At 38.8% G+C, this 26111-nt stretch overlaps 1 protein-coding gene across 1 annotated transcript in view; it reads left to right on the top strand.

Moving 5' to 3' along the window:
- Positions 1–26111, top strand: part of LOC128787331 (bifunctional heparan sulfate N-deacetylase/N-sulfotransferase 3) — a 45183-nt gene that overhangs the window by 3470 nt on the left and 15602 nt on the right. Inside the window, exons 2-5 of the mRNA XM_053941387.1 lie at positions 13906–13993; positions 14612–14766; positions 17537–17722; positions 20177–20305. Coding sequence (XP_053797362.1) covers positions 13906–13993; positions 14612–14766; positions 17537–17722; positions 20177–20305 — 558 coding nt within the window. The remainder of the gene's footprint in view (positions 1–13905; positions 13994–14611; positions 14767–17536; positions 17723–20176; positions 20306–26111) is intronic.

Raw genomic sequence — 26111 nt, 5'->3', positions numbered from 1 at the left:
GAGGAGGCAAAGTGGTGCTACTTCAGCTCGAGTACCTATAGTGTCAGGAACACAAGTGTGAAGAGCCCTTCTGAAAATGTTTTACAAACATAGTTTATCAACCTAAATCCTGTTGTAAATGCTTTGTTTTGTTAAACAGCAGATAAAGTTTATTCTAGTTTCACCACAGCTGCTTCAATTACAAATAAAAAAAAGGATCCAAACAACTTGAAACAGTGGCTCAGATTTTTAGAATAAATACCTGTTAGAGATTTGCCTGTCTCTGTGTAACATCTGGGCTGATGAACATAGTTCTTCGATGTAAGATACTGAGTAGCTGTCACTGTGCATCAACAATAACCATCCATCTTTATATTTATGTACTTTATCTTCCTCTGGTATAATAGAAATAACGGAAGAGAATGTTTCCATGGTCTAATTGCCTCCCACTTTGAAAATAAGCTTGGTAATAATCAACTCAACATTCATTTTTCAGTAAGTTTTTTCTCTCCTATTGTCTGTCAGGCAGGAGGGACCACTAAGCTGTGGCAATGTTATATTTTCCTTGTTTCTTTTATAAGGACTTAAGAGCCTGTGCAGTGCAAATAATTCATTTAAATGGACATACAGAGAATAATCTATCTAGAGATCCACAGAATAAGTTTATCTTAATAGACCGTGATTGTCTGTCTGACAGTCTACTAATTTAATATCTTCTTTTCTTACAGTTACTCTTTGTGAAATTTTTATTACTATGAAGCATTGAAATTTTTCAAGGGAGAAGCAGGTGATAAAAGAGGGGAAATTAAATGTGGGTTTTTTTCCTGATGACAGTTTGTTCTGTGCTGGTGGTCTAGGCCATCTACCTTTCCCTTCATTTCCCCAGTAAATGCACTTGCTGGAGTTCCTGGAGAGTTAATCACATTTTTCAAAGGAAAAGTTAGAACACTGACAAATTATTTTTTCCTAATAATTAGCTGTTTGAGCTTGTCTTGACTGTGTGGACCTTTGTGTGAGTTCAAAAGAGACTGAATTGAAGTCAGGATGGGGATCTCCTCAGATAAGCCTAACCTGTTTCTGTACCTGTAGTTATTCTTTATAATTGCCAAAGAAAAGTCTTCATATTAACCATATCCATTATTGGAAGGATAGATCCTTATGTATCATTCTGGTTTGGGAGTGCTTGGGCAGTGCATCTGTTAGTGTATATGTGCACTGCAGGGGGCAGTGCAGGAGTCAGGCTGCAGTCTTCTAGCATTAATTGCTGGAGAACTGGAGAAAAAAGCTGTGCCAAACATTGTTCTGGTAATGGAGAAGGTTCAGCCAAAAGGAATCAATTTCATAGCCCTTCAGTCTCCATACAGTCACTCATCTTGCTCGGATGTTGAGAGGCAGACACCTCTAATGGAGCTACTGCTCAACTTGCCACAGTAGACTTAAACACAGAAAAACAGCTCATCTTCAGGGAGGCACTGGTTAAGTGAATTGCACCTTAAAAGTATGTGACTTTGTTCATAAATCGTTTCCAGAGTGAGTAACATCAAATATAAACATTTGTATTTGGTCAGATCAGTCCTCTTCCGTTTTCCATAGCCAGTGCTGTCACTGTTTTGTTGCTTTCTTAGTAACATTGGTGGCCTAACCTTTTGTTTAATATAGTTCTGTTTAATAACAGATTTCCCCACTAAAAGCTAATTGTATATTCCCTCCATTAAATTCATCCACATTCCTCAGCACTGCTTAAATTATTGCAGTTATTTAAAACCCATTAAGTATCTTTTCACCCTCTGCAGCATACATGGAAAGAAACCAGAACTTCCCAAGGCAAAGCAGACCACTTGGCTATAAATTTTAAAAATCCAGTCATATGGCTGTTCAGTTTTTCTTGCATAGGAATGACCTAAATATTTGCCTCAGGAGAGAATCTTCCATATATATTGTGTTAAGGCAGAAGGGTTACAAGGTTCAGGCAGAAAGCCTGAACTGTCAAGACAAAGGATGGTCCCTGTCACAGGAGGAAGTCTAGTTCTCTAAGTTAATTGCTTCTTTATCTGTAGGATCCCATAGAAGGTTATCAGAAAACCTGACACGTGACAGATATGTCATCAAATATGTCAGCTGCAGAACCACTGAGCCATAAATCTTCCCTTTGGGGAAATTTAAAAAATCTTTTTAATCACGTCTTTAAATTACATAAGAAATTAATGATTATGAACTTTTGTTCTGCTAAATCATTCTGTATTCCCAGTCAGTTAGCTGTAATACCTGTATACCATTGTGGAATGTGTCTGCTGTGTGTGTACGTATGTTCTTTCTTAATTTGACCTGAAGCTCCTGAGGTATTTCATTCTCACTTGTTGGAAATAGCAAGTAAAAAGTGCATTCAGTTCTTCAGAAGTGTCAAGGAGAAGGAAAATTACTGACTGGGGTGTCTCTGTAGCTTTCTGATGCCCTAGGAAGACTGATTTACTTGCGCATATTGTGTCAGCTGTAGTAGTGTAGGAATATTGCACATGGGACAGTGGAGTTAGAATTAGATTTCAGAACTAAAATGAAATTTTAAAAGAAGTTATAAAAATTGTCTTACATATTTTATGGACTGCTACCAGCATGTAGTACACTCTACCAGTCAGTCACCGTAACATCTAACTTCTAAAAGCAGTTTGGTTCATATGCCAGCCTCTGTGAATTTTATTCTAGTAAGATGGATACAACTGCTGCTCAACAGAGCCTAGCTCTTTTTGTTAAAATCATGCTGCTGTTTGAAGTTGAAAGCAGGATAAAAATCTTCTTCCAGAGCAAGGGGACTGCAGAGGGACCACAGGGATGCAGACGAGCTGGTTCTGCTTTGATATGACACTTCTGGGGCTGCCAGAGCAATGCTGGTAATTCCTCGTGGGCCTCTTCCTCCTGTTCTCTACCTGTGTGAGCTGGACAAAACCAAATCCATGGAATAAGCTTGGTGCTGAGTTTAATTTAGCAGTTTATCCATGGTGGATGAGGACAAAAAGTGTGCATGCAGTTTTGGTATTGCAGCCTTCATTCCTGTAAATTCAGTGGTTTGCCTTAGTTGTGCTTTTGCTGAAATTCTTTTTTGTTTCGTCAGGTATTTTGTATTTGGTTTTCTTTGAAAAATAAATTACTGTGGTTTTTTTCCCCCCTCTCTTTAGTTTTGCAATACTGGAATAACTGAATCTGACGGGGTTTTTAGTTAGTTTTTGTTTTAATTGTAATGTTCTGACACTGTACATGAAAACCTAAAAATATTTAATGCAGACCTGAGTCTTGAGACAGTGATATGTCAAGGATTGCACCATCACTCGTGGTTATAAATTCAGTAGCAGGTAGCTAGGAGAAGAAAAATGCATTTGAGTTGCAGTTTTTTATTGTCAGAGAGACTGCAGTAACTGTTTCTTGGCATGGTAAATCCCATTAGGTCTTTGAGGGCAATGAGGCTGATTTGCTTCAAGCTCTTGTACCCCAGCACCTGATTGGACTATTGTTTATATATTCCTTGGTTCCTTCAGGATAGAACCAAAGTAAGGAAATCATGGCTTCTATGGATCTGCTGCTTTCCCAAATAAGATGATGTGCACTGTGGGTTCAGTCTTTTGCATCTTTCCAGAAAGTGAGAGTAATTTGTTTTCATTTCTAAATTCCCCATATTTCTCTATGGTGGTGAATACTTTGCTATCCTTAGGTTTAATGTGACAACGGTGTCTTCCTGTTCTCAATGGAGTTCTCTGATTCAAGAGCTCTTTTAAATGAAACTTAATGAATGACGCTCACCTGAGATCAAGTGATCTAACTCTGAATACTTGGTAATGCTGTTTCTGGTTTTTCCCTTGACTTATATATTATGCAGAGATTTCTTTACTCTTGAGCATAAGGCTTCCCATCCAAAGAAATCCATAAGAAATGCTTATGTCCACCCAGTGTGCCAGCCTGCACTGAGATCATTTTTGGTTCACAGCCACGTGGTTAGCAAGGTCTGTCTTCCTCTGTCTACTTAAAAGTATACACTTTAGGAATGTAGGTGAGTATTTTCATGGGCATGATAAAAAAATGTGTGTGATTCTGCACACTTTCAGCATGTTGTCAGCATAACCTAAACACTGCAGCAGTTGGGTCGATCCACCTGGCCATGGAAACAAAATCTGCTATCCTGTCAGTCCCTCTCTTTGCTTGGATTGCGAGCTCTCTTGGTCAGAGGCTCTTTTTGTTCAGCAAACACGTCAATAATACAATGATGATGCATTACAGCTTCCTGCAGAGCTGCACAGATTCATCAGCAGCGTACAAGTGGCTGCTGCAAGATTTATTCTGGGCTTTTTCAGTGACAAGTTAGCCATCCACTTCCTGCTGCTAACAGAACGGAATAAAACTTTTACAGCCGACAAATAAAGAACAAACTGCAGACAGATCTGGAAATCAAAGCCATTAACTGTAAAACATGATACCAAAAGTGAACCTTCCTCCATACTGCTCTTTAGTCACATCACAGGGCACAGTCTAGTGAGAAGAGAAAAACGAGAGTGGAAGTGGGACTCCTAATTCATTCATTTCCTTTACAGTGCAGCAGCATGGGGAGTGGCCTTGCTTCTCCTCTTCAGCCTGGAAGGTCAGTGCAATGGCATGACTGGTTCTAGGTGACCATGCTTACAAAACCACGTGAAGGAAAAGCAGTTGGTTGCCAGTTTATGTGTAACCCCTCATGGAATAACAATTCTCTATCTATTTCCAATTCCAGTTTTTTTTGTGTGCACAGACCATAAAAACCTTACGACCAAATTTTAGAAGTAGTTACTCTTTAGGAGACTCCTTCTTCCACTTTGCAGTCCTGGAGAAGAGTTACTGTTACTCCTTAAAGTGTAGCTTCATATCTGAGATAAGTAATAAATTAAATTTAAAAGTGGCTTTATATTGCAAAAATTATACTGCAATCCATTTAAAAACAGAAACAGTAGTTAGGACAAATAAAGCCTGTGACTGTGCAGAGGAATGCTCCCCAAATTCATTCCAACCCAGGTCAGTACATCCACATGACAAAGACTCTCCAGAGGAGCCAGGTTTGATTTGGTTTGGGAACAATGGTTGTATTTTTGTGGAACTAATAAGCCACAGCTCTTCCTCAAGCTTCCATTTACTTGCCTTTTTAGTGTTAGCAATCCTGGGAATAAGCCAAGTGTCTCTTCTCCATTTTAAATTGGCCTTGGACTAAAGATACCTCAGAGTTGTCTTCGATAGAATGCTAATGACACTCAAAAGGAGGCTGAAAATCAATTTTGCATTTCTGTAAAAAATATTATTTTATGCTGCAAAATGTTCCTCTTATTCCTTGTCCTTTTCCACTGCCATTGTTAAAGGTAATAGAAATGTTGAAAATGGTAATCCTGAGACTCTCGTAAAACAAGATGAATACTAAAATTATCTGAGTTTGTAATGTAAGCTGCATTTAAATTCCAACAGACTATGAAAAATATTTTACATCAGTGAAGTACTTCATCTTACTGACTGAGGAGATTTCTAGATTGTGCTCAATTCTTTACTACTGGATTAGAAATATTTTGAGAGTTCTTAGAGACACCAGAATAGTCAGGAAACATCTGAGTGAAAAAAAGAAAGGCTAAAGAATGCAGTAAGTAACAATAACCAAAGCAGAAAGCAATGGGCTGCAGATGTCTGCAGGGTATAAACAGTGAGGGTGGATAAAAATATTTAATGTAAGGCACAGAGATATTTAAGTGTAGGCTGAATAGCCAATTATAGCAGCAGAACAGAGGCTAATATCCAAAAGGAAGTTGAAGGATTATGGAAGTCTTTAAAAATTAGATTTGGCAAAAGAGTATGAAATATGCTGTTGCAAAGAATATAATATTGGCAGGGCATTTGTATTAAGATATGTTTTCAGTCTCATACAGTAAATCAAATGCAGAGCTCAGTTGGATTCCTGTGTTGGTTTGAGGCTGGAAGTGTAGACTTTGCCAGCTGGGATGTTTATCTAGGCACACCTAGCTTTTGTAATCTTGTCTTTTAGGGTAAGGTGTGCATTAACACTATAATAAAATCATTCACTCCCCCCCCACCCCCGCTTTTTCTCGGAAGTCTTGGGATTTTCTGCAGTTACATCCTTTAGACTTGGTACTAAGTGGGAGCCAATGAAATTGTCAAGGTCCTTATTAACTTGCAATAAGTTTTTATGTTATTTCTGTGTGGGCTATATATAATCATGAAAGTATGGTTTGAGAAAAGAGGTGTATTTGTTATTTTGTGGAAACTTTCTCTTGGGTTTTTTTTTTTTTTTGTAATTTCTTTGATACCAATGGTGCCGTAGCTGGGGAATTTCATTCAACAGCTTTAAAACTACTCATAAAGAGAAGGAGAAAAACATAAATTGTGACCCTTGGCTGGTGAGCAAGCTGAACATTGAATTCCCAGCTGTATCTTACCTGGAGCTTTCAGACAGTGAGAAAATGAAAATTTTTTGTTTGTTTTTTTCTGTCAGTAAAGGTGAAACATGGAAACAGAGCTTTTGGTTTTTCTTAGCTCACCTGAAACATAGGGACAGAGGTGGATAGCTATTTTTATTCAGAAAGAGCATTAGAAGCAGAGGAATCTTTTTGGCTGTATTAGTTAAAAAAAAGAACATCTAAGAAGCATTTGTGAATGGACTGTGACATGGATGCATTGCCCAGTGTGTGGAATAATCTTTATTTAATATGCCAGTGATGTGGTAATTTTGTTGTGTTTTGGTAAGCAGGAAGAGCAACCAGTTTATTTTGATTGTTATCTAGATTACAGGGTTTGAGTCTTCATTCATTTGCACTCTCTTTGTTCTCTAGTAATAAAACTCAGCATTAACACCAATACTGTAGTCTTACCTGGGGGGGACAAGTATCAGCTGAGAGGTGAACAAACCCCGAGGTGTTTCTCTTTGCTTGGTGTCAGCATTTTAGACATAGCTTGCAGTCTCCAATACTTCTTCCAAGGTACCTAAATAGCAGCTTGTTATACCTTGGTCTGTGGAGTTGAGTTTTTCTGTAATCATGTAACAGATTTATATTGTAAGTGTGGCCATTGTTACAACACTGTTGAAATTTAAATGCTTTGAATTCTGTGTGCATTTGAGAAATAGATAAATTTCAGTCACTCTTGAGCTCTGATCGTTTAGATAATGATATAGACCAGACTTTGAAATCTTGTTTATTTAATATTATGCTGAGCAGGAAGCAGAACCTATAGGCCTTTTGGAGATAAGTGGGTCTTAGTTTGTCCAGGCTCAGGCTTTGAGGTCCAGAGAATATTGGCACTGAAGATAAAAGTAAGGCTGAGGTTTTTCCAGAAGGCCATATTCACACTCTCTTGGATTTGATATATGTAACACTGACATTACATTTTTACTTTCATTATCTAAAGAAATGGATTTTTATTTTTTTATTTCGCAATCTGCCTCTGCCAGTCCAGGAATTAAATTGAAAGAGGGTAGATTTATATTGGACGTCAGGAAGGAGAGATTTTTACTGTGAGGGTGGTAAGGCCCTGGCACAGGCTGTCCAGAGAAGCTGTGGTATCCCCACCTCTTGAAGTGTCCAAGGCCAGGTTGGATGGGGCTTGGAGAAACCTGGTCTAGTGGAAGGTATCCCTGTCCTTGGCAGGGGGTTGGACTGAGGTTACTGTTCCTTTCTTATCTGGGTAGGACGTGTGGGGAAGAGTGAGAAGGGAAGGAGGTGCTTTAGAAACCTGACATGGAGAGCAGATCCTAGGCAGCAGCATGAAAGGAACTGCCGGCTATTGCACCTTGGGAATGGCAGTTTTGGAATCAAATTTGTGGTAAACTGTGTTTTACAAAACGTTGCCTTTCATACGCGTATAGGTAGGCCTGAAATGGCACCTCTAAGATGTCAGTGCTTTGGCAGAGTAACGTGGCCATAAGACAAACTTCTCAGAGCAGAGCTGGTGCAGTGCCCCAGCTGCAACTGCCTGCACATCAGCTGAGCCCCCGAGCTCTCTGCTGCTCAAAGATTAGGCCTTGATCTTCTTCCAGAGCTAAGCCTTGCAGATGTTTCCAGCCACTCGCTGCCAGTGGCAGGGTGAGAAGGTCCAGTCAGGGATTGGGATGTGCTGCAGTCCCGGAGCTCATGGGCAGCCCTCCTTGTCCTGCAGCCAGATCTGCCTGCTGAGCCAGCTGCCTGCAGTGGGAGCTACAGCTACAGCTGGCCTGCGAGGAAGCATTAAATAAGGAGCAAATGTGCTGTTGATAATGAATGTGGAGGTGGGAGCTCAGATCACAACCTCTGTCCTTTCTGAGCTGGGTAACTATAAAATACATGTCCAGTTGGACGGAACAGCTATGTCACTGTTTTATCTGTGACAGAATATTGTGCACCCTTGCAGACAGGATGTGAAGCTGCAGAAATGTGGGTTGGCTAATGAGGGGTGCAGAGGTGTAATGCCTAACATTTCATGGGAGCCAGACAAGTGTCACAAATCAATGAAAAATCCTTAGAATTTATCTGCTGCTGGTTGGATGCAATGGAGACAAGCCAGACGAAGCAGGCAGAGCAGAGTGGCCCAGAAGTGACCTGGAACAGCATCTGAGGGATGGCTTGTCATGCTCAGGACTGAAGCAGCTCTGGGCTGTGTGTGACTGCAGCTCAGCTACTGGAGTGCTTCCACTGGGGCTAAAAAACCTCACATTCTCTCTGTACTGACCATGACCAGATCACAAGAATTTTAAAATACCAGGAGATTCTAAATGGATTTTAGAGCCACTTTGGTTTTACTCTGAGTTCTTTTATACTCTGAGAACTCAACTCTTAATACTTGGTGTTACATAAGTAGGTCAGGTATTAGGTAAAAATGCAGCCAGCAAGGTTTCTATTGAAAACTGTCTGACCAGAATCCAGGGGAAAATAGGTAGCAATAGGATGTTTTATTAGTTCCGTTTCAACTAACCTGGGATTTTTTTTTTGACCTTTAATTAAAAGAAATGCAGGATTTTATTTCTGCTAACTGCAAAATAATGAGATTGTTTAGCTGTTTAGTAACATTAACCTCTTTCATCTAAGTACAGTTTAATTAAGGGCTAATAAAGCCAAAGTACAGACAGAACCCTGAAAACAGCATGCTAATTACTTTATTAAATACTGTTGGCACCAAGTATTTATAACCTTCAAGTTACCTTGCCATAATTAGCTCAATTCTCATTAGCTGATACCTCAGCCTCCAAGAAGTGAGAAGTTGGTGAAGGAAGTTAGAAATACTTTTTAAATCTCTTGGTTGTACAAATGTTTTACCTAGATGAAAGAGCCTAATTATTTGAAAATAGTAATTGCACTATCATCAAGATCATTATTGTATGGGATAAAAAAACAACTCTAAAGGAACACACAGTGGCATTTAAAACTGTATCCTGATGAAAAAACTTTATTGAAATCATTTGAGCAACATTTTCCAAAGTGGCTGTTTATATTTTAAGGATCCTTCACTGGACACATAAGTTTGGACCCTAAGGTGAAGTTGTGGCTCCTGAATTTTTTTTCTTCTATTGGACACTGAAAAACGTAGGGGGCACATAATTGGGCTTCAGGCTGATACTTTATTGACGCTTAGAGGGAAAATTGGGTTACCTGTTCTCTGCCAGCAAAACACTTTGCAGAAAAAGCCAAAAGTTTTCTTTGTTTTTTCTCTTGCCCTCTCTGTAGTGTCAGCTCTGCTAAGAGAGTACACAAAGACAAATGAAGTTCTCTTGTCCTTTTGTTTGAAGGATAGATAATTTTTTTTTTCGGGTACATCCCTATACCCAAAGCAATTATTCTTTCTCCTGCATAGATTAAATGTTTATGGTAATGGGTGTCAAATTGCTAATCTTGGAAGTCCAGAAAGAGTAGTCATTGCATTTTAATGATGTTCCAAAATATATAATTTATCATGACAGAATCATTTTTCCTCAGAAGCAAAACAGTCCAATAAAATCCTGATTCCCAGACATTTGGGCTGGACCTTCACTGAGACTGTCTTCTGTTGCTGCTTGTCGTGCTGCTTCCCCACACCCCAGGTTCTGCAGGAGGGGAAGGTTGAGGAAGGCAGGTGGTGTGCCAGTACCTGAGCAGCAGCTTCTGCTGCAGCACTCCCAGAACAGGAAAAGGCAAAGTGGTGTCCCAAAAAGTGCAGAGTTAAAGGACATGGCATCAGTTACAGCTCATTAAACCTCTCTACACCAAGAGCTCCACTCAGAAAATGGCTTTACTTCTGGTTCTTCCCTCTCTTGCAGGGATTACAGAAGAAATACAATATGGAAAAGTTAAAGCTTACTTCTGAAAGAGCTCCCCTAGAGGGGCTTGCTCTGCTTAACTCAGGCGCTTTCACATTATACTGTCTATTAATTTGTCCTTCCTTTTCAGAAAGTCCTTGCCTTTGTTGAAGAGCCAACACAACATTAGAAATTTTACTCAAAAGCAAAATAATTCCTAATTTAATGTCTCCTTTGATAGTATTTTCAGACAGTAAAACAGTTAAGCAAGCAAGCGTTGAGAGATGAGGTCTGTTTCCCAAAAAAAGGAGAAGAGAGGAGCTCTGGAAAATGATGAAGCTCCTCTTGCATTTGTTGCTGACATGAAAGCATGTACTGATGTGAAGTGTAAGATGTTAATGCTGCAGCACTGTGAGGCTCTGTCTGTCTGCTTACCAATTTAGTTGAAATGTACGCGATTGCAAGTAGAATTACCAGCATACTGAACTATTTCTCTTTTCAAGTGCCTGAGTTCTTTAGCAGCTTTTCAGCAGGAAAATAGTCATAAATATGTTGGTGTGACTGCACAAAGAAGGTGTCATTCCTCTTTGGTGAACCAGAGTTCAAGAAGGCACGCTTGATTTATTCCTTTGATCAGTCAAGGCATTCGAGTCTGAATATTTGTGTTGATGCTGAAGAAATTATAACTGTCTGCTGAAGACAGGCTGACACTTGTACCTTTTCTGTAGCAGATTCTGAAGTGAAATCACATTGAGGTATTTGAGGGCAGGAGGCAAGATGGCTTCCTGGCTATGGAAGTGGGAAGCACGTTTGAAGATAGGAGTTTTATCTTTGGCTTTTCAGCTGATTTACTTGAAGAAAAACTTTTGACAGCCCATGTCATCTGTCCATGCCTCTGTCTTCTGTTTGAGAGATGAGAAAGTCTGTTGTTTTGCTGTTGGGATAACTTGTGTCTATCCCTTCAATTGTAACAGGGCCTTTTTTTGAGATTTTTATTTTTACTGTTAGTGAAGAAAGGTGTCTTTCATCATGTATTGAACATTTACATTTGATTTCTGGCACTAGGAATTTCCTAAACCTAGTCTGTGAGCTTAGGAAAAGTTCAAAAGAGAGTACTCCATTGGAGCTGTGTACATGAAAGGGATTATGCAGCCAGCACTTTATTTTCCTTATAGTACCAGCAGAGATATAGCATGTACTAGTTATTTATGAACATATGAAGACTTGACTAGATGGTTTTAAAATACAATCTTCAGTACTCGTGTATTTATATAACATCTCATACAGATACCCAGAGGTGCTGTTCATAAACAGTTACAAAATATCCAGAAAATACCAGCAGTTTACCTTCAGCTTATAAAACAGCATGTAAAAATGAAATTTCAGGCTTTTAGTACCCCTACATTTCTCTCTTTCTGTCGTTCTGATGGAAAGTCACAGTAATACGCCCTGCCATCTGCTAGTATATATTTTTCATGAGTTTTAACATTTTTTTTTTAGAACCTGAGAGATGAGTAAAATGTCAAGTTGCCCAGAAAATAATCATAGGCACGACAACCCAAATGTTCGCTCAGCTTGTCTGTACCCAGAGTGGTTCACAGCAGGTCTGTGGCCTCCGTCTTTGCAGGCAGAGCAGGTACACCCTTGAAATTAGCTGGTACATTCCCAACACAAGGCAAGAAGGTGGGAACCACACTGGCAAAATTAATTCCCAGGGAAGAAGTGAGCCCTGTGTTGCCTTGTTACAATTGTTGAAATGTCTTGAACCTTTTGCCACCTTTCTCCCTCCTCCCTTTTAAAAGCCTGTTTGTCATTCTAGTTTTCCATCCTGCTGGATGGAGACCAAATTGGGGGTGGCAAGCTGGGAAGGTGTTAAGTGTTAGAAAGGTACAGCATAAAACCTTCAGCTCAAAAAATGCTCACAGCTCTTAATGTGGAGGGAAAAAAGTGAGCAGCCCTTCATGCCACCTCGCTGTCAGGCTGTGCTCAGGATCTCTTCCCCTCAACAATGTGTGCCCTCAGCACAGGAGGGGAATAGCTGGATTTGCTTCCTACCTTTTTAACCACACAGAGATAAAGTTGTTTCATTGAATAGGTTCTGAGCAGCCCAGGGTTGGTTTTCATATAAATCTTGTGCAGATTTGCTGCCTTTTATTAGAATAAGAAGCCTCCTTGGAGATCTTTGCACTCTCAGCCTGTGCAAAAGCCCTTGTTACAGCATTGCAAGATTTTTCACTTAATATTCTGCTTCATAAGTCTGGAGCTTATTTTCAATTATCTCCATTCTGTGCTTCATTTTGCTCATTCCTTTAGAATGTCTCTTGTTCACAGGACAGTTTTCAGGCTTTGCAATGAAAGATGATCATCTTTACCAGGTGAGCCCTGGGAAAGACCTGAAGAAGAGCTTGTGTGCTCTAATAAGGTGGATGTTGCCTGAATCTGTAAAATGGGTCATATTTTAAAGAATTGTAAGTTGCATGTACTATACTTAATACCTCAACTGGACTGGACTTTCTGGTGTTTTGTTGTCATTGGCATATAATTGTAGGCAAATCACTTATATAATGAAAATGTCCAGGGAAAGTAATTAAAATTACTGGCTCATATTTTTCAAGGCACTAAGTTGTCTTTGCATTTCAAGAGTAGGGCACCTGCTAGACCTTTCAACCTTGGAAAATCTCCAGTCATTTAAATCTTTTCTGTGCAGCTAAATACATTCCCCATTCATAACACAGTTATGCTTCTCTGACAATAGTGATGTTTTCAACCACTTTATTAAAATCATTGTGCTATACTATATGTTGACTAGGAAAACTTTTCTATGACCTTTGTTTGTCTGTTTTGTTCTTGCTTTGCAAAGTTTGGAAAGCTGGATTTGTGTTCTACCTGAAAGACTGAACGAAGGAACAGCAGGGTGTAAGAATCTGGGAAAGAACTCCTGAATGTGATATGTAAATTTTAGGAGTAACAAATCAAGAAGAGCATATTGAAACCAAAGAGTGAAGCTTTACCTGATGAATAATGCTTCCCCCTTCTTCCTACATGCTGCTTTTTTGTTAGTACTGCTTTAGTGCAAGTACACAGATGCTGACAGTCAGTATGCTCACTGTCTGAGAAATGAGTCGGAATTTGGAATCTGCGATCCAGTTCTTTGATGTGGAATAGGGTTGATTTAGCTTCTTGCTGTCTCTCTAGATTTTCTTTTCACCTTGCCCATGATTTTGAAACATGGCTGAAATGCTATGGATGTACTTGAGCTGATGCAGAGAAATGTAGCTCTGACAGTTGCTCTTCACCCTTGTGAATGGAGCAGTGCTGGGGAGGGCACAAGAGATCTGAAATGCATTGCTGGCTTTGGCCCAGGTTTACTGAGTGACCGGTGGAAGGTCTTTTCTCTGTGTGTGCCTTTGTATGTCATGATTCAGGGAGTAACCCAGCATTTAATAGCTGGTCATCTTCATGAGGAAAATGAAGGAGTTTCATGTGGTCTTTAATCTTTATGTGCTAATAAAAATATCTGTACTTCTCTGACATACATAAAGAGCTTTTTTAAAATAACAAAACCAATTGAAAAGGCACATAACTGTAAAAATATTTATATTGTTGCATTAAGTTTGTGTGCCAGGCTGTGTTCTCTACAGGTATGTTTATATGCTGGTTTACTTCTTTTTCAGGCCCTGCTTGATACTCAGAATCTTTTGAGAGCCCAGATTACAAATTTTACTTTCAACCTGGGATTTTCAGGAAAATTTTATCACACAGGTAAGAATGAAACACTAAAATTACTTTGATTTTGGTGGTGTTCTGTATAGTGTGAGGACAAGTAGGAATGATAGAGTCTTAAGAACTTTAGTATGCTGTGTTCCTGCATTAGTGGCTGGTGTGGAACAGAGTAAATGCCTCCCCCCTTTTATTAAAATCTAGTTCCTTTCAGTCTGCTTTTGAGTGGTAAATTCCACCAATCACAAAAAAATTTGTATTGATTTCACTGAGGGGTCTTTTGAGCTACCACAGTTTTTTTTTTTTTTAATACCAAGTTACCTTGTGATTGTTTCATCTCTACTGTAGAAATATAGCAGTATATATTATCCCTTAAAATAATTTTGTTTAAAAAACCATATAGAAATAGGAGAGATAAAAGAAAGAGTATTAAATAGGATGTGGGCCAGCCAAATGGTCCTGACTGTCCCATCTTGTCACCAGTGCCTCAGCAAGAATTATTTTAAGTGGTCACAGTTTATTATGTTAATATCATTCTTACTGTTTCAAACATTTGTAAAAATATAATAAAAGTAGAAAATTTACTTCTACTGAAGTAGAAATGTTTGGGTGTTTTTTTTGTGGTTTTTTTGTTTGTTTGTTTTTTAATTTCCTTTGCAGGGACTGAGGAGGAAGATGAGGGCGATGACCTGCTGCTGAGATCTGTGGATGAGTTCTGGTGGTTTCCCCACATGTGGAGTCACATGCAGCCACACCTCTTCCACAATGAGTCTTCACTGGTGGAGCAGATGATCCTCAACAAAAAATTTGCCTTAGTGAGTTACATTTTTGCATTTTTTATCTAATTTAGGTATTCAGAAACCATTATTCTGTTTAGACGAGGAAAAAAAAAACCCAAGTTCCTGAAAGAATAAATACTGTATTGAAAGGAATCAAATGACTTTGTGAACCCACTGGATGTTAGGGTTAAGTAAGTGTGCCACATTTTCAAAGATGCAATTCTGCAGTGATACCAAATAACATCTTATATACTCCCTTTGCATCAACTTTATGCAAACTTGTTTTGAAAAGCATTGCATTTATTAATTATTTATTCACAGCAAAGCTCGGAATCAAAATGTTTCAGTGAGACTATAAGAAAAAATCAAAGCAGATTTTAGGTCTGAGGATATTGGAGAAACAGATGACAGTTAAATCCATACAATAAACCAAAATTACCATACATAAATGTGTTATTTGTCTGAAGAGGGTGTCTGGTGTTAAGACCTAATTGTATCAAAATAGATCAGCAGACACAAATTGTTGGCTGAACTGTTTTTTCTCTTACAACAGCCTAATTTTACTTCTTCCTTTTCAAAATCCACTGGGTGCTCTTTAGTTGGTAGGTGATGGTTTTGTTTCTGGAAGGAGCAGGGGGATTTGAAATACCAGAACAACAAAGAGTGCACTTAATGGTCATGTGTCAGTGAGTGTAGAACAGGATAGACCGGACTATCAGCCAATTAAAGTTTGTATTTGAAAACTTGGCTTTTAAGTAAAATACGTGCTTTCTTTCAAACAAAGACTTCTCCAAGTTTGCTGTAAATTGTAGTTGTACTGAGTACAGGACAGCTCTACTTTAATGTTTCCTTTTGAGAAAGCATTGCAGTAGGTGTTAGATTCCTGAAAATTTAAAAATCTTGTGTCCAGAATTGCCTTTTTAATATGATTCTATGTACTGGTGCAAGCTCCACTGGAAATAAAATGGTCCTTGTAGTTCTGGTGCAACATAAGACATCCTCTGGGATTAGTGTGCCCAATGGAATCGTTAAAGAGTGTTATAAGGATAATGCATTTTCAACCCTGGCTTATGTAACTTCAGCAATTGCCATTTTCTTCACTACTTTTAATGCTCTTAATGCTTACAGATACTTTCTATTAATTTTTTTTTCATGTTTAGACATACAGACATGAAGCTACTCACTATGTTTCATTTGCTCAGAGCATTTAAATTAATAACAGCGAGAAGTAGCCACTTGTTTGAAAGAGGCTGAAATTGCCGATGCCTCATGCATTATTCACTCAATGTGTGTATTGTGTGGGAGATGCTCAACTGGGAAATAACAGTCAGTAAGAAATAATGGAGACACGAATTCATTGAAAATGATAGGCCCCTTATTAGAGAGAAAGATTTAGATTACATACTTATTACTGCCTATTGTGAAACTTGAGGGGAGTAGCCTTAAAAATCAGACTTTTGTTTATAGATAAATGAAGGAGATGCAGTGGGATGTTAGAAAATGCAATTTCTTACACGATCTATGAATATTTTCCTTTCTGATGCTTATGCATGCTTAAGGACAGTAGGAAAAATAAAAGGAAGAAGAATTGGATAATCTGTGATGGAATTAAGTCATGTAAAGAAGCGTAACTGATGGAGTATCCACTCTTTATCTTCTCATGCAGTACAACCAGGAGGGCAGATGTTACTCATTCCTATTTGGCCGATTACATGTTGCCCCTTATGTGTGCCATAAATTCCTAAAGGGAACCAAGAATTTCACAATTCTTTAAACATAAAGAACTCAGGGTTCTCCACTGTGATTGAACCAGGCATGTCTGTTACACACAATAAATGGTTTTACTAACATCACACACCAGTTTTTCTAGAGATTTTCATGTTCCTCAGTACCTAATTTATTCAAAGGAAGAGGTCCAGGTAGCAGCCAATGCTTTGCACACACAGTATGATTAGGAAATATGGTGAGGATGGCTGTAGCAATTCAAGCCATATTAAAAACTCTTAAGAAGTCAAAGGCAGTGCAGGGGCAGTCTTCCTAAATCATGGCAAAATGATATCTTATGGACTGTGCATTCTGCTGATCAGACTGTTCCTTTGAGAAGTAACCTGAAGGAAAATGCATTCGATGTGAAGAGAGTGTAACGGCATCAAGGTATGTATACATAATAAATGCCAGCAGTCTTCAAAAATAGCGAAAGTGCTACAGAAGGATTTACTGTGTAACATCTGCCTGTAGACTGTTACAAGTGGTTATCTTTATTCCATTTTTAACATGACACTAAAATAGTTAAGCTGTTTTATAAAAATGGATTTATGTTTTGAATGGATTACAGGGGAAATGCAGTGACTCTGAAATTCGGCTCCTCATCCAAGTAATTGTGAAGGGACATGTAGTGGAAATTGTGGTTTTGTACTTGTAGCTGCCAAATGCTACATGTTGTGTTGAGTATGTACCAGTGATTATCTCTCTGAAATTGGAGTTTGTAAGCAAATTCCTTGCAAGAACTTGAAAGTGTGCAGCTTTTTGTTTCATGTAGATTGAAGAAACCAATGTAAAATGCATTTATATCCTTCTTCCCTGACTACTCACAAAATTATTTTCTAAAAAGGCTTTTGTCTTAAAATCCTGTGTTTCATCTTCACCACACTGCCCTCTATCTCTTTCCAGACCATCATATTTTGATATTACTGTTATTTGCATTTCACATCTGTTCTTGGTCTTTCACAAACAAAGCATTTGAGAAATGCCAAGACATCAAGTTTCTTAAATTTTTGAGTGTAGCCATTGTTCTGTCATGTTTTAGGAACATGGTATTCCAACTGACTTGGGCTATGCAGTGGCTCCACACCACTCAGGAGTCTATCCAGTACATGTTCAACTTTATGATGCCTGGAAAAAGGTCTGGAACATCAGAGTAACCAGCACAGAAGAATACCCACATCTGAAACCTGCAAGGTATAGACGAGGCTTCATCCACAAAAACATCATGGTGAGTTGTGTTGCTGATGTTCATTTTGTACTCTGCCATTTCATGAACAATTTCCTTTAAGTGGAAAAGCAAGGTATCCTGAGAGTTCACACTGTGAGAAGCACATATTGCTATGCATAAGTAGCAAGGTATATTTCACAGTGTCTTGTTAATTAAAATCAGTCTGTTGCTGGTGATGTTTCTGCTGATGAAGGTGGCATCCAGGCACCCTGCTGACAGCAGTTAACAGGCTGTTAACTGTTATAGTCCTGTGGTTAATGCTGGTTCAAAGAGCTCAAGGAAGAAGTCAATTTTGCATCATTTAACACAATATGCTGGGTTAGATTTCTATTGGCTTTTGAATTTAGATAGTAATATTAACTGCAAAAGAGTATAGCCCGGTTATGCCACCTCAGAATCTGCATCTGGATGGCTACATATTTTTGTCTTCCCTATGAACTGTGCATGGCTGCCCTTGTTTGGCTTCCTGCCATACACAAATGTGGGCTGGGCTTTGCAGCCTGGTTTAACCCAGAGCCTCAGGAGCTACGGGGAAGGAAGACACCCCCCACACCACCTCCAGGCTACTAAAGTGCTCTCAAATCCCACTGTTTTCCTGAATTACCTAACTCCCATCACTGTCACTGACAGCCACGTTTGCCAAAGGAAGGGCTTGTACACAACTGACATGGAAGGCGTTGTGCTGTTGCCATCAGGGGTGGAGGCTATTTTGGGTTCACATCTCATCAGTATTACCTCAGAAGTGTTTCAAAACAGCTTTCCAAAATACTTGGTGGCATGTTCCCAAGTAACTTTCTTTTGGAGCGTGTGGGAGAGCAGTTAATGGGGGCCTTGTTGTACCTCTGGCTGCAACAGGCGCTTTTGGGAGGTCAAGAGTCTTGGCACAATACTTAGAACAGAATTCTGGTATTGTTCTTGAGTTTCCATGGATACCACTTTCCTAAGCTAAGTAGTAGTATTTTAATGTTTTGATCTATTTTTGGGTGAAGCAAATGAAAATTATCTACAGAAATCTAGGAGCAAAACTGACACCAATATAGGGTTGAGCTACAGTTTGTTCTCCTCAAAGCAATCACTGCATGTGAAATAAGGGGTTTGTGGATGTGCTTAGGGAGCACAAAGCAGTTGGAGAAGACAGATTGACTCAGAATCTCCAAAAATCCCTTCCATAAATATTTGTAAAACACATCATTTGAAGACACATAATGAGATTTAACACAAGGACACTGCAGCCAAAAATCTGTTTCCAAAACCAGTCTTATAAAACTACCTGTTCAGGGAGACTCAAACTTTCAATTCTCCAGGGCAAATGCATCAATATTTTACATCTGCAGGCTAATAGTAATGAGCACACTCAGTAGGAACATTGTTGTGTAAGATTTGTCAGAGCACCTCCCATCCAGTACAGCTTCATTCCCTGCCTCTGAAAAATTGTTCTTGTATTTCCCCTATGAAATCCAAAAGTTTTTTTGAAAAACTTAGGCAAGTCTGTGGCAGATGTACAAATTCCATACAGTTTCTGACAACAAAATTTACAATCCTTGATCACAGTATTCTCTGCATCACAAGAAAAAAAATGTTGAGAAATGAAACTGCAAGAAATAAAGAGTATCTAGAAAACCATAGCCTGTGCTAAATAAGGCATTTGTATGCTTAAAAATTAATCTATCATAAGAATCCCAGTTAAGCATTATACATGAGCATGCATACTCTACTCAGCTGTTGAGTTACCATAAGGAATAGACATAATTGAAATATTCTCCAGTAAATTATTTTCTGAATTCAGGAGAAAATATTTTGAGTTTCTTCTGAAAAACATAACTGCATTTAGTAGTTTTTCATATTCAAGAACAAAAGATTTGTGCATGGAATGATTTAAAAATAATTTTGCTTGTACTACGTATTTCAACCGGTTTTTAAAAAATAGCACAGTTGAATGAGGAGTAAATCTTTCTTACAAGGTGAGTATTATTGGCAAATTTTCTCATATGTCAGAGTAGACTTATTGGTGGTGATGCCTAAGCCAAAGAAAACCCAATTTGCCTTTCCAATTACAGTTTAAGTTTACAACAAAGCCATCATTCAGATAAAAGTGGAACTGATTGATATGATACAGACTGATAATATTTTAGATTATCTTTCACATTTTTTTAAAACTTTAGATTTCAAATACTTGGATTTAGGATGAGGTGTTATGGACAGAATGAGTTTGAGGAGGCTTCAGAATTGTAGTTTGGTGATAGAGATCAGTCTCCAATTTCAAACAAAACATGAAGTATTTTTAGATGTTATGATTTTAGTGATAATAATTCATCTATATCAGTGTTGATTTCCAGCAAAGTTGAGAGGCCAAATATACCCATCAATTATCTGTTATATGTTACTTCTCTGACTTTTATAATCTCATTAGAAGTATAAGCTCTTGATCTTTTAATGTATTTCTCATAAATTCAGGTGCTTCCTAGGCAAACTTGTGGCTTATTCACCCACACCATTTTCTATAAAGAGTATCCGGGAGGTCCAAAGGAATTAGACAAAAGTATTCAAGGAGGAGAGTTGTTCTTCACAGTGATTCTCAATCCAGTAAGTACAGTGGAATTTTTAAATGTTTTTTAAAAATTAATTGAAGAAAAAGTTACTGAATGTTCCAAGGCTGATCAGCTGAGTCTCCCAAACAGTAATGGTTACTGACAGTGAGTTCTTTTGCTTTTTCAATTATTTAAATTAAGATCTAATATTATATATGTTCTGTTAGTTGTACAAAGCAGTCTCCACCTTTTTTTGACATCTGTTTTGTTATAATGCAGCAGTGCCAGCCTGTCTTGTTCTTCACTTTTTGCATGAAATAAGACCCCTGAGATTTAATATTTCAAAGAAATCGAGTGTGAAGAACTGTTACGAGTATCTCAGGTAAAGTTCATTTCTCTGCTGTGCCAAAGTCGTGATGCCAAGTGTTGGGAGCACTTATTGAGGAGAGAAGGCTGCAAGAAAGGAATGCTTGGGCTCCAATCAGTTTTGAGAAATTTCAGTTGTTCTCTCATAGCAGCTTCAAAGAAGAGATCCAAGTAGAAGAGCCACACAGTTGAAAGAAAAGATCTGAGTAAAGGAACCATATCTGCTTAACCTTTCGTTTCTCTTTAACAGAAGATAAACAAGAAGTGAGGCAATGAAACTACAGAACACTGACAGAAGGGAGCAGTGTAATACTGAAAAATGGTGTAGGACTAGGTCAGCTGCCTCAAAACTGACCTTTTAGACAAGCTTTTAGATGAGGTTTTCATTTGGGATCCAAATCAAACATATAAATAAAATTCTGGTGTTTTATGGAAATTTAGTCACTGGGAACACCAAAGGGAACAAAACATATTTCCACTCAAATCTTTTGAGATAACAGCCTAAATTTTTCGTGCCCTTTTTAATCTTCTGCAATGTAATACAGTCCAAAGGAAAATAATTTCAGCAATTTATATGCGGGTGCATTTTTCAACCCTCACATTCTTTCAGGCTATAGTTTTGGCTCTTTGAGAGCAGTTACTGTGTTTTGTTCCTCTTTTTCACATTCACATAGCAGAATTGGGAAATAAAAACTTAACTTCTTTAGCACACGTGTGGTTTCCCTTCTAGAGGGTGGCAGTGGTTGCAGTCCTGGCTTTGATGTGTATCGTTCCAGGCACAGCACAGAATCAGTCATAGAATGGAAAAATATTTCACCTTGAAATACAGCCACAACAGCCAAAAACTATTTTACAATGTAAGGAAACAGCAACATTTAATATGAGTGCTTGAGGCATAAGACTTTTAAATAAAAAGAATGAAGAAAATGGAAGGGAAGACAAGCAGTGAAACATCCCTGATTTTTGATATTCATCATGGAGGTTTGATCATGTCTGCCTGACATCCTGAAATGAGAGGACAGTAATGTCTTTTAATACATTACAATTAGGTCTTTGATTCATGCATTGCTGTGTAGACTGTGTGATCACCTACTTCTGAAAATTATGATATCCCAAACACAATACAGGCTAAAAGAACAGAAACTAAATGCAGTGTTTTCTAAATATAACTGTAAATGAATATTAGGCTAAAATCTGCCCAAGACTCCTTCTAAGGAATGCCTTTGAGAAGACAATGCATCTGGTTTCTAAATATCTGCCTATAAACAGTTCCTGAAGTTCTAAGCATTAGCCTGGCACATAGTCAGTTTAAAGACTGAGGTTTGTATATTGGTGGGGTTTAGGTCTTGCATGTATTTATGTCATAGTTTGCAAGTCAGAGTTGGGCAAAAATTTAGGCATTAAAATGAAGATCAAATAGCTTTAGGAGTCTGTCTAATTATGGAGTAGCATTTTGGATTTCATAAGCTTTCTTGTGTCTTCATTAAAATTGCTGGGATTTCTTTATGTGAAACACACAGCTGTTGAGAGGATGCAAAAATTCCATTATGAGGCATTTTCAAAATGTTATTTTTCACCGATACAAAACTGAGAAGGGAAAACATCACCCGTGAATCATTACAATGTCAGCTAAACAACGTTCTCAATAATGAGTACATAAATAGTTAGTTTCCAAACCTGGAAAATGTGAGTGTGGATTAAATGTTAATCTTAACAAATTTCTTCATTATATTTAATTTGGAAGTGAATATCATTTTTTAAGTGTAAGTTACCAGGCTGAGACTTCAGGAACTGAGTACCCTACTCTGAAATAAGTGCCCCTAACAATGAAATGAAGCCCAAAATTTCTCAGTGCTTTGGCTGTGCAGCGGTGTAAGAGACTCTGTGCCTGCTTACGGTGTGCTTGATCAGCCACCATGTGCAGGGTAAACCACAGAAACCACAGGATGCTGTGTGCAGCTGTGGGTTTTTTTCATGAGACCCAGCGTGATGGCCCTGTTCCCAGAGCATTGTACGGGCAGGCATTCTGCAGGTATGGAAGGCCTCAGGAAATCCTGCTCTGCAGATGCTGTTTATGGAACTGGGATCCAGCAGTTGGCTTGGTGGAGTAGCAAATATCACAGCTGGCAAGTTGTGTTCCTGTGGTTTGCATTGGTACCCCTGTACTGGTGGCTGGGACCTGATCCTGACCGCTATTCCTGTAAGCTGTCCCAAATTCTGAAGTACCACCAAGCTGAAAAAGAGCCCAGGCACTAAGAGAACACTATTACCCACTCTTCAAGTAATATATTGCGTGTCTGTCTCCTGTTAGAGGTCTTGCTGGCTACAGCAGCCCTCGGGCGAGATCATGCTATATCAGGATCTTGCACAAAATGTTTCACAGGAAACAAAAAAGCAAGCTTCACCAGCCTGTATTATTGGTAAACTGGCATTATTTCTCCCACATTATCAGCTGAATAATTGACTTACAGGGAGGTTGAGGGACTTGCACTTATTGAGCCAGGGAATTCTGGGGCAAAGCCGCAAGGAAAATGTGCATTGTAGAAGTGTGCAGTGATGATTATCTTATCCAGTCAGACACATCTCTAGTTTATTGTCTCACATTGTTACTGGTTTTCATACCACTGTACTGTCTTTAAAACATTTTAGCAAGTGTTTTTCCTGACTAGTTAGAATCTTCAGTGATTTCAGATTCATATCTCTCTGCAATATGTGGTTACATTCTTGGATTAGTAAAACAAATCTCTGCTCAGTGTTTCTTAGAATGAAATTGTAGCAGTTTCCTAAATCTGTCCTTTGTAGGAAGTGAGCTGTTAGGTTTTGAGCTGTGTGTAATGAAGAGGCCAGTATAGGCACTGCCATCAACTGTACCATTGCTTCTCAGATCCTTTGAACTGCAGAAGATACAGATCTGGAGCTTTTCTATACTATGAAATGAATGTTGAAGGGTAACCAACAGTTTGTGAAATTTTTCTATACCTTTTCTGCCCCTAAAAAACCAAACAGAATACAGTAATTGCATTATGTGCACTTCCTTGCAAAGTACCATGTGTCTGCAGATGGAAAGAAAAGGGAAAATGTCCTGTGGAGAGGAATTTGGTGAAAGCCTTCAAATGGTTGACAGCCCAAAAATGAAACAAATGTGTAGCCAGCTGTGTGGTCTTGATGTTGTTACAGCAGTGCTGATGAAGAGGAAAGGCTGTTAATGCTTTAGGCACATTGACTGATCTTAAAATAATTGTAATCTTTGTGTGCATTCATTTCTAAGTATTATTTTCTTCTAATTTTTACCTCTCCCTCCTCTCAGTTGTAGTGAGTAGAGTTGTTATTAAGCTAATTGTCTTGCAGCAAGGGAGAAATTATCTCCTTCAGCACTGAAAATGAGAGGATTTGTATGAGCATCAGCAGAACTTGTATGTATCTTAATGTGACCCTGAACTGGCACTATAGAAGAAAATCAAAATCAAAGACATTCAGACTCAGATCTTCCCTTTCTGTCCGTCTTGCTTGGCACAACCTCATATTTAACTGTACTGAGTGTGAGAAGCAGGAAAGATGGTCCAGGTTGACAGGCTTGCCCCATTTCATGGGTGAGAAAGGCATCAGTTTCATCTCTTCCCTGTCCTCTTCATGCCTGTAACTCCAGCAATAATTGCCATCAGTTGGGGCAGGGGGAGAAATCAGTTTGGCCAAGCATTTTGGTTGACTGCAGAGCACAAGTATTCTTTGCCTTCCTATCAGTTCTTCAAAACCCACCCATAAAAGCCAGACAGAGTCTGGTATTTTGTGAGTGGAATAGGAAAAAAAAATTCCTATGTGAACAGGCAGTGTGGGGAGGCTGTGGAATAGATGTCTCTTTAGAGTTGATTCCTTGTAACACTGGGCAGGAAATGCATTGAAACTGCGGCAATCAGAAATCTTTACTTGTCTGGGATCCTTAAAATTCTTGAATGGAAAGCTTTGTGCCAGTGGTTTATAGTGAAGCAAGTCTCTTGAACAGTACCACTACTTAGTCAGAAGGGGAATGAGCAGCAGCAGAGAATAAACTTGAGGTTCCTGACTGTCTGATCAACAATTTAGAACTACCTCAAATACATGATTATGTTTGAGCTCATAACTCTTCCCTGGCTCCATTGTATTTATGGTGGAAACACCACTATGTAAATGCAGAGGACAGGTCCATGGCAGCTGTGAAAACAGCAGGGCAACCGCAGGGCTAAAAAGGGACTTGCAAGCTGGAATCTCTGTGGTGGAATTGAATACAGCTTTTCTGCAAACATCCAGGTCTGAAAGGACCGTCTTTCAGCTATTTAAAATACTTATTCAATATAGGCTCTGCTCTGATTTGTTATTCCATCACTTTGGCAGTCTAATGGAGCAAAACCTGCTGTTACTGAGTCTGTGAATACCTGAAACAAAACGGTTCGGAATAACTTGGAAATGATAGCAGGACTGCAAACAGAGTGTCCACAATGCCAAATTAATTGGAATATAGGTGTTCTGAGAGTTGGATGTACTCTCATGGCCTGTAAACATGTGCTCAGTAGCTAAAATACCAACAATATTCCAAATTGGTAATGCATCTGCTGTGAGTGCCTAGCCAACACCACAGAATTAATTGTCAATCATAATTTAACTTCATTGTGAAGGGTTGTGCATAACTTCATAACTTGGGAGGCCTCAATGCTACCTTGTAATGTTGTTGCACAGATGGGAGGGTGACATAATGCCTGTGACTAAAGTACTTTAGTCTTTAAAGTGGTTGATGACTGGTTTATTAGAAGGAATTTATTCAAGTTGGAATTGCTTGCAATAGATATATATGGTAAAAAAAAAAAAACTGTCCAGTATGTAATAAGTGTTCATTACCTGTTTTTTCTTATACCAACTCTTCTAGTTCTAGATTTGAAATGCCAAAATAATTAAACTCTTCAAGATCGTCAGTGTCCTGCAAGTCTCAGACTTCCCTCCACTTCCCTTACTGCTGCACTTGATGTCTGACAAAAAAGTCTTCTCTCTGCTCTGGAGTCTGATCCTGGCAGCTTAAGAGAGACCCCTTGACTTCAGAGGAAGAAGCCAGGAGCCCTAGGAAGGGCTAGTCACTCCTGGGAGTGGTAATATCATTCCTTTGGGAGGCAGGCACCTCTGTTTTGTCAGCTGTTACCAAGACTCCAGAAGCTTAGTTTGAGTAGTGGCCTTGTTGTATAATTTCAATAGGTGCATCATCCTAATAATCTTGATTTTGTAGTGATCAGTAATTTTTAAAATACCCAGCCAATTAACATCCATCACTAGAAGTTGAGTGACTTGTTGCATTGTTTCATTCTGTGCAAGTTGTTTGTCAAGCATCTCTCTGTTCTTGATACATAAATTAGATCAAGCTGGTTCATCTTTTCCTGAGACATGACTTAATAGCAGCAGGTCCTTCTTGGTCTCAACTCCAGTTTGTTGACCTAAAAGCTGTTGCCTCTAGCTGGGATATGTTGTAGTAAGGA

The sequence above is a fragment of the Vidua chalybeata genome, chromosome 4, assembly GCF_026979565.1.
Source record: "Vidua chalybeata isolate OUT-0048 chromosome 4, bVidCha1 merged haplotype, whole genome shotgun sequence".
Lineage (NCBI taxonomy): Eukaryota > Metazoa > Chordata > Aves > Passeriformes > Viduidae > Vidua > Vidua chalybeata.
This window is presented reverse-complemented; position numbering and strand designations above follow the sequence as displayed.